Source organism: Saccostrea cucullata, unplaced genomic scaffold (assembly GCF_032062105.1).
Source record: "Saccostrea cucullata isolate Sc308-1 unplaced genomic scaffold, CSIRO_AGI_Scuc_v1 ctg206, whole genome shotgun sequence".
In the NCBI taxonomy this organism is placed as follows: Eukaryota; Metazoa; Mollusca; class Bivalvia; order Ostreida; family Ostreidae; genus Saccostrea; species Saccostrea cuccullata.
Window position 1 is genome coordinate 200,837 of NW_026934771.1, and position 9,523 is coordinate 210,359.

General features: G+C 31.7%; 2 protein-coding genes across 2 annotated transcripts; one reads left to right on the forward strand and one right to left on the reverse strand.

Moving 5' to 3' along the window:
• Nucleotides 1–296: 296 nt before the first annotated feature.
• Nucleotides 297–4,267, reverse strand: LOC134241347 (sperm-associated microtubule inner protein 10-like). The gene is made up of 3 exons (XM_062723420.1): nt 4,136–4,267; nt 2,807–2,900; nt 297–1,628 (listed from the first exon to the last, which is right to left on the reverse strand). The coding sequence occupies exons 1-3, from the start codon at nt 4,228–4,230 to the stop codon at nt 1,404–1,406; spliced, it is 414 nt and encodes a 137-aa protein (XP_062579404.1). The 5' UTR covers nt 4,231–4,267; the 3' UTR covers nt 297–1,403.
• Nucleotides 4,268–4,469: 202 nt separating this feature from the next.
• On the forward strand, nt 4,470–8,823 carry LOC134241326 (G patch domain-containing protein 2-like). The gene is made up of 7 exons (XM_062723392.1): nt 4,470–4,592; nt 5,011–5,712; nt 5,927–5,994; nt 6,538–6,746; nt 7,188–7,232; nt 7,596–7,743; nt 8,075–8,823. Exons 2-7 carry the CDS (start codon nt 5,030–5,032, stop codon nt 8,257–8,259), a joined length of 1,338 nt encoding a protein of 445 aa, XP_062579376.1. The 5' UTR covers nt 4,470–4,592; nt 5,011–5,029; the 3' UTR covers nt 8,260–8,823.
• The last annotated feature ends 700 nt before the right edge of the window (nt 8,824–9,523 follow it).

Sequence of the window (9,523 nt, forward strand, 5' to 3'; positions counted from 1 at the left end):
CTGCTCCTTTTTGCAGTGCCTCTGTTTTCTTTAACACACATTGTCCCTTTATTTCTGACTATCTTTAAGGTTAAGAATCATGGTCCATAAATATTTTATTTTGCATTTTCCAAGATGGGGTATTAATATTAAACTTTTCTCTCTGTTTACTGCTTTCAAAAGACGTATAATGGCATACAACACTGTCAAATAGATTACCAATGGGAAGGAATCAACTTGTTTGACGGCATTTTACGACCATTTAGTTTTTAAAGACCCCAAATCTCAAAACGGTATACAGATAAAGAACTTGAAAATATTTTTTGTGCTTAAACATTTATTGCCATTGAGCACTTGTATACGAGAGATGACGTAACAAATGAACGTATCTAAGAAAAGGATCAAAACATATCAAAAATAGAAATCGGTTAAAATGAAAGGGAAAAGAGTCTATAAAACCCGAAAATCCAAAAATTGAAAGACAGTTTGTGAGATGCCTGTTTGCTCTCTTGGCTTGTTTCAAACAAACACAAATATTTTCAGCATATTGAATTTTAAAAGTTTTAAAAAGTTAAGAGAACTGTAGAAAAATTACCGGGTATTCTATTTTACGAATTAGAAAATTTCTCCATATAAAGCCAAACATATATAGTATGTTCCAAACAGGCTGTTTGTTAAAAAACAAGTAAAAGAATTTTCTTCTCCAAAATATTAGACACCAATCAAGCTTTAAACTTAAACTTAAAAATTAGTTTGACAATACACAGCAATAGAAATAAAAGCTCTGTAAAAATTGAACAGTAATACTGAACTTAAAACATATGTAAACATATATATGTTAAACAATATCACAGCAAAAACAAACATAAACATTCTACATGTAGATATACAAAATAGTTTGTTGAAATATTTTATATTTATTAAAACTTAAAGTTACTGCAACAATCCATTTTCCATAAAAATTAGTGAAAAAAAAAATTATATTGAGCACTTCAAAATAACAATGGAATACTGATATAGGCTACTATTTTTGTCATTAAATAAATGATAACAACTAATACTGAAATGCAAGACATAAACTTGTGAAACGTACCATCAAAGTCTAAGCAATAACTGATTGTAAGCAAACATGATTCAAACCATATTATTTTTACAGTTACCCTACTGTTAGTTTTAATACTCTAAACTGATATGATTGTTATATCGACACCAGCTTCACATTTTTGGGTGGCTGTGTAGATTCTAAGACTAGACAAGCACCAAAACCCAGCATTGGCAAAAAATAAAATTTCTACTAAATAAAATTTTACTCATGATGCATCTAATATTTACAATTAAAACAAAATTAATAAATAAAATAAGTGGCTCTCAATAAATGTGTATACAATTGAAAAATCGAACAATATTGTGAATCGGCAGATCATTTACGAAGTTTCCACGTAATCTTCATCTCTGCGGAACATCAGTTCGCTCTGGTATTTGGAGGTCTCGTGATGGAAGTTTGGCCGGAGAAGTGTGACTCTATCCATATGGGGATACTTGGATTCGACCCTAGTGCGATCCTCCACATTGTAATGCATTTGTTCCCGCTTGTCCAGAAATAGATTCTCATCATGTTCATAATGAGGAATACCTCCTAGCTCTGCATTCTGTCAGAGATAAAGTATATTTTTAATATTTTTATAAAGATTATAACATCATTTATGAGGACATTAAGGGCAAGATTACAAGAGCATGCCCTGCATATGAATAATTCCTAATATAAGGCACGCTATTGACAAACAAGTTGATGAAACAAGGATATCAAGTCATGTTTGACGTCATTTCACAAGTTTTATGGTCTATAAAGTGATCTTGTCAGCAAAAACAATCTATCATTAAGTCAAATGCTGACTGGTATTTTCCATTAATTGTTTAGACCATTCTTTACACACTGAATTGTCAACAGATTTTTCCTATTTTTTTTTCTCGATCATTATGAGGAGCACCAGTGACAATTCAGCAGAGGAGGCTTTCTCTTTCATGGCACCTGATCCCACCTCTTTGCTTTTGGAGGTCCGTTTTTGCTCTGCTCTTGATTTGTATTGTTTAATTTGAATTCGAGCTTGAATACTTTTAAATATTATCACCATATTTCATAGTACATGTCTTAAGGATATCCGATCCTCAGCAAGGAAGGATAACTCCAAAAATACATAATTAATTTGAAATGCATCAAAATGAAGCTTGAAAATGATTTTTTTTCATGCAACAATTTTCATTATATTCATCTTTATAAGATTCAAGGTTTTTGGAAGTCTTAGAAAAGGTCCTATAAAAGTTGACATTTGTACCCTATCAAAGGAAAAAAAATTAATACAGTTTTAGAAAAATAAGATTTTCTAGCTAGAATCCAGCCTTAGTTACCAATGATTTTTAGTATGATATGAAATAAGAAGTGATTTGTGGTGTCTTGCAATGATAGCAAAATCCTTTTACACTATGTATTATAGAATACATGACGGAAATAGAATACAAAAAATACCAAATAAGTATAAAAAGCATGACAATTTCTCCGAATGCCTGAATATATTTAATATGATTAAATTTAATCTTGAACTTTAAAGAAACACCGTGGATAAATTTACATAACTTTGTGGATTCAGAGATACTTTTACGAGTACTTTTGATTACTTAACTGCTAATTTTACAAACCTGAGGATTGGACTACCTTAAAATTATTACAAATGTGCAAGTTTCAAATTAATGAAATTTTCTGATTAACTAAACAGAAAACATTATGTAAATGTCTCCTTCATTAAGATTCATGAATATTTAATTTTTCTACCTTGACAATAAGATCTCTATTTTTCATGTCAGTCTTCCATTCTTGTGTGTACAAGCGTGGAACAACAGGATGAAGCCGTGAATACTCTGGAACTCTAAATAAGCGGAAAAAAGCAGTAAGTTATTAAAAGTTGCATTTTCATCATTTAACATATTTAGATTATGATGACAAACAAGAAGCAAGGTGTGACAGGTCCACTATTTTCTGTTTAAGAGGGGCGGTTAATGATGAAAACTTTAAAAAGTTAAAACAGTTTTTAAAAAGAAAGGAATTCAATACTATTTTGCCAACTTTTTTTATACCTGTTAAGTCTGACCACAAATGTTATAATTTATGGTTTTACATAAGTTAAAAAACAAAATGAAAAATATACTTTTCTTGAGCTAGTAAATGTTAGGCAGAGTTAGAGTTGACTTTTAGTGACAATCAGCCCTGATTGTCTATCTAATTTCATGATGATCGAGTATCAAACATTGATTTAAGCATTCCATTTTTTATCAAGACAATTCTTCTATTGTGGTATATTCTTAATTTCATTTTGCATTTAGATCTGGAGTGTATGCCACAGGCACTTGTTTGGGATATGGGGCACCACCTCCTTATTCTTACCACAAGGTACCTAACTCAATTTCAGGCACCCCCACTTCAAGCTCCAGAGACCTCAGAATGGAGTACTCCAAAGTCTCTGGTATTATCCTACATCTATAACCCCCAACCAGAAATAGATGTATCTTATCCAATCTCTTACTTAAAAAGTATCAAGGTAATTTTTAAGCAGTGAATTAATGGTTTTCAATAAAGAGGCTTGACCAGAGACTTCTGAAATGATTTAAATGACAAGGAAAAAGTATCTTGAAGCCAACGATGTCATTTTTAAGTAGGTTAATGATTAATATATATAAACAAAATACGAGCTTGAAGCAGGGGTGCCTGAAATTGAATTAGGTACCGTGTGGTAAAAATAAGCATACGAAACAAGTGCCTGTGGTGCATGCTTATAAAATTAATACTTCAAATTGCACTTAGAATTTTATGTGTGAATTCCAGACTGAAATATATGTTTTGCAGTGCAACACTACTGCCTATAGGCCTTTTTATACAATCTCAAGAATGAAGAAAATAAATGAAAAAGCCGATATATTACACTGGAACTTTTTTCCTAAATTATCTAAAACTGTCTTTAATAGTTAAAACAACACATGTCAATCAGAAGAAAATCAGTGTGAGTTTCACTCAGTGCATCTCGTTATAATGTTTTCCTTAGCAACGTAAAAGTTCTGGTGAAAATACGAAATATTGATCTTGATTAAACAATAAATAGCAAATAACCTTTCACGACTATGTTTAAATAGTCTTTCAGCAAACTTCTGGTCGATGGTATTCGGTCCATGACCCATAAAACCTTTTCCTTTTGGAGCAGCCATCCTTCGACTTCTTCTCTTTCCTTCTGCGCGTAAACTAGTGCTCCTGGGAACCAGTTAAGGGACTGACCTGGTTTCGCGCAACGCAGAATTTTTTTTTTCTTGAGAAAAATGATTTTACAATTTAACTGATTATTTTTAATACTATTGAAGGTGAGGTGAATGAATTGTATTGCACAGATCCACTTAAATAACTAAATTAGGTAAAAATTTAACGCAGACTAGCAACGCATTGTATGAAATTTATAATTATGCGTAATTGCAATGTAATAACAAAACAGGAAGTTTAGAACATCAGCTGGAAAATGGCGATCGATAACGAAACCACAACTTGATTCTTAGTTTTATTCTTAAATATTTTACAGGTTTGTGTCAAATTTTCTTTTCTGACTTTACATTTTTGTTCATTTCTTCTGTTGGAATACGTTTAAGAGCGATCAACCACAAAAAATGTCGGTTTTATAACATAACCGAATCCAATATTGACAGTCATTTTTTTTGCAATTTTCCCTCTCATTTGTCTTTAGAAATATATCATAACAAAAATCAGTAACAGAAATGTGGTTTTTAAATGTACGCAAAATCGTTGTAATTATCAGTAACAGTTGAAGCTGAGTTTACACTGAACAACAGACTTTCTCTACTCCAACATAATCTCTTTGAGTCTTAGTTTAATTAAATATGTACACCTATAGAATATGTAAAAAGAGTAGAAGGAAAATGCTACATTTGTCTGCTCTGACAATTATTGAAAAATTGCTTGATTAAATGACTGTTTTTCAGATGCCGAAAAAGGTTACAAATGGATCATCATAATATTGTCCGACAGTTTCAAAATCTCCGAGTGTATTCAAACTCGCGTCTGGTGAGTATGGATGAATTGGTTCAAGATCTTGCAAATGCATTGGAAGAATCAACTTCACCAGTTAAGAACTCTAATCATTCAGTGACTACTAAAAGACCTTATAAAAAACGAAAAGGAAAGAAACGTAGAACACTTTTATTGGACTGTGGAAACATGAGTGAGACATCAGCGAGTAGTTATGACGAAGCCCTTAGAGATTATTTTGAAAATTTTACCCGAAAGAGTGACTCAGATGATGATATAGGAAAAATAACAAGACTTTCTATGCCTTTGAATTCAAACTTTATGCAGAGTGTTGAATCGGATTCTGTGAATGAAAGTATTATATCACCGTTACGACCTCAGAGGCGAAGAAAAAAGTATAAAGCCATGGCAACAGATTCAGAATCAGAGACATGTTGCATGAAACCACCATTAGGAATTACCGATCACAAATCCAAAACTCACAAAATCAGGTGCATGTCAAATATGAAGACAAACGATGTCATGTTTGGGGTAGAAGAAGAAGTGCATCCTGGGAAAAGGAAAAGAAGCTCCAAGTCAAGAGCTGAATATTTGACGAGCTTTGATCAGTCTAAAAATAGCAATGACCAGAATTCCATGGAAACAGGAAGCAATATGTAAGTGCATGAACTCAAAATGTGTAAGTTTAATCTAAATTTTGTATTCAGTCAGAATACCTTGGAGATATTAAGTATTTTACATAGAATAAACTTGTTTATGACAAAAGTTTCCTTCAAATACTTGATACTCATTACTGAGCCTTACATGAATATCCTCCTGATAGTTTTTTTTCTCTATGAATTTATCCTAAGCCTAAGTTGATTTTGACAGAGAGAGCAGCTCTGGACTGAGTAGTAGTGAGAGTGATGGACTCCTCACAAATGATGAAGCTCGGGAAGGTCAGTATCAGTAGGCAAAAAAAAGAAACAAACTTTAGGGTATTTGCATTTGATCAAATACTGCTACATTGACCAGTTTTATTTATCTAAAAGAGGACAAGGGGATTATATTTTTCAAACAGTAATCATGGTAATACAGATAAAAAGTTTTCCATTAAACAATTTATACTTAGAAGAAAGAATTAAAAATTTTTTCTCTCTATTATCATGATTATACACAAAACAATATCTGTAAATAATTGTTTTAAAGTTTATCTCTCTTTTTTTTTTTTAACTTTGCTTTGATAATGTGTTACAGTGTAGCAAATTTGATGAATTTGAACAAGCATACACCAAAGAAATACTTCTAAGCTAGAGTTTAATTGACAAAAAATTGCATTGATAATTAAGTGTTTTAGGAAGAAATGACATACATTTTTTTTTCTTGTGTAGTCAGATTAATTATTATTTTAAGTACAATAATTTTCACAACTTTGTTTTGAGACATTTTATTCCTTTAAGAAAGGAAGCCCTCTTTAACCACTGACTTACTTTCTCTTTCAGCTGATGACGAGCATAGTGACTTTTACTATGAGTCGGGACCAGCCTGTGGAATTCCTGGCATCATAAGATGGTGGGAGAATGATTCAGAGGACATAGAATCTGAATCGGAGCGACAGAAGTTCCAACAGATATTGACTGGCTCCTTTGAACACATACCAAAATCTTCACAGCTAGCATTCAGAGCCAGAGTCACAAGAATGATGGCTAAGGTAATGTATAAGTAACTTTTTTTGCATTTGCGTACTTGGTTTTAATTTATATGTTGTAGTCACAAATTTTCCACAGAAATTAATGTGGCCATTTAAGAAATCCATTTAATTTCCTACAGAAAAAAGTATGTTTATATTTTTCTATTACTATTTTGAATTAAGTTTTTAAAAATTAATAAGAGAGGCAAAGTGGCTGATTAATAATACATGTAATAATAAGAGGAATAGTTTTCAAATTAAGTTTGTAACTTCACAAGATAAGTCAACACAACAAATTGCATGTTGAGCTTAAAATTCTTGAAGGAGTTATTTCCCTTGACAATTCATTACTCTGCTCCAGTTTTGTGTGTGTATATGTGATTCAGTATTATCATTTTGTTTGTTTATGATGTAAAAAGTGTATGACTTTGTATATTTTGTTTATTTTTCATATTTATATAGACTGGAAGACCAATCAGATTTGGAAGAAGAAAATTAAAAGAGAAGGTATAAATTACTAGTATCTTTTTAAAAGACTGTTCTTCTTTTAATTGAATTTGCAGCAAAATATTTAATCAAAATATTTAATTCCTCCATAATAGTAACAGAATGAAAGCTGAATAAGTTAGAAATTAGAAACTTGTATATACTTGTTATTTATAGTTTTTCTTTTCTTGCAAAATCTTGCTGGTTGGTTGTTTTAGAAAGGTTAAAATATGCTATTACCTTTATTTTGAGCTGGTTCCTTTGTGTTTGACATTGGTGGTCTATGTGGTAAATATGTGATAACAAGCATTTGTACATGCATCCATCCTGCTTTGATAAACAGAGGCTTTGCTAAAACCCTATACCTAATCATTTAAACCACAGGAACCAAAATACACCCTTTCTCGCTTCCTGAAAGAGAGGCAGAAATGGAACGATATACAGGGATTTCCCTCTGGTTTTAAATCGAATGGAAATGGAGATCAGAAGAGATTCCGCAAAACTCCACCCCTACAAAGTCCCATAGAGGAAGGTACGAGTTGTAACATGTTAATCTAAATCATTACATATGTGCCAAACACCTTCAGTTCAACCCCCACCCCCACCCTCCAGCAGTAAAAATTTTCTGTTGAAATCACTGATTTGTATAAATATTACATGTAATTCGAGCATCTTCAAATCAGTTTTTATCTATCAACTGATTTTCCTTGTTTTGAGATAACACAAAAAATTATATTAAAATGTTATAATTATTTTCCATGCACATTCCTTTTGATGACTATGTTCACTTCTTCTCTCAGAAAAAATCAAATGGTAAATATAAAGAAACTGTCAGATTTATTGTCTTATTATTAATTTTACAGGTGTAGTTGGAGGTAATGCTGACCCTATACCAGAGAGTAATATAGGAAATCGGATGCTACAAGACATGGGGTGGGTCCCCGGGAACGGACTGGGGTCAGAAATGGTAACACAATCTTTCCGACGGCCAAAACGACAGGGCTTAGGCTGCAGTTCACACCCATACATACGAAGCATGGACTCCTAGTTCATCCTCATTTTGTCAAAATTTTTTTTTTAGATTTTATGTTAATGATGTTTTTAGTGATAGTTTTTTAAAAACACAAGGTGACTAACTTGTATTTTAAGAAGCATTGCTGTTTAGATCTCTTTAATTATTTTTCGTCATATTTTAGGGAATTTGTTTTTGGTAGACTTTTAGTTTTATGGTTTTATTTTTTTTTTTAAACTGAGGGTCTCTGTGGCAGCATTATTTATTCTAACATTATGTCAGAATTAGTTTAAAATCATCAGGCATTTGATGTTATAAAGTGGTTATACACATTTAATGGACATTTACAATGCATATACATGTACATAAAACATTTTTCTCCTGCTTAATATACTTATAATTAGTACTAAAATTTGATGCTATTTCTAATTTTAATAGGTAGTACTTTTTGAATTTGTTAATTTGAAGTATCTACATTTATATTAAATGTAGATAAACTTCTGAAGACACTTTGGTTAAGAGGACACACATTCATATTGTCTGACATCACAAAGGATGACTGCACTTAAGGAAACTTAGAAATTGCGACATAATTAATTTTAAAAATTGGCATTTTTCTTTTAATGATAGAAATGGCCAATGTCTTAACTGCAACTTTGTGTAATTACGTTAATTAAAAGTATTAACGAAGTTCGAAGTCGTCTTAATAGGGAGGGGTCATAGCATATTCTGGAATCTCCATAGGATAATGAGTACGCCCACCTTTTGATAGGCTTAATACATAGTCAGCGCATGTTTGTCTATTGTTCTCCTTTTTATGGAGGTTGTATATTTATATACATATTACCTCATATTTAAAGGAGATCAGTAGACAACCATGCGCTCATGGTTAAAAAGAGAAAAAACAGTTTCTTCGTGTGTTCACTTTCTGTATAGTAAACAGGCCATTTTGACTACGTTGTTACCTGTTGAATATTATAATTAACCATGTGATTTCTATACCCAGGTAACTCTGTGAATACTAAAATTCCATCACGTGACGTGTAAGGAAACACGCATTCTGCTGGTCGATAGTGATTGTCCATATCTGTTTCAATCCATTCCCATCGAGCCACAGGCAATTCTTTTTTCTCTTAGATATCTATAAGATTATTCTAATATATTTATCTCAAAAGTGTTTCAATTTACTATATTTATATATTTTTGAGTGTATTATATGTCTCTACATGTTCGTAGTCTACAAGAAAAAAAGAGATTTATTTTAATATTATGTTTTGAACCATTGCTTAACATGAACATC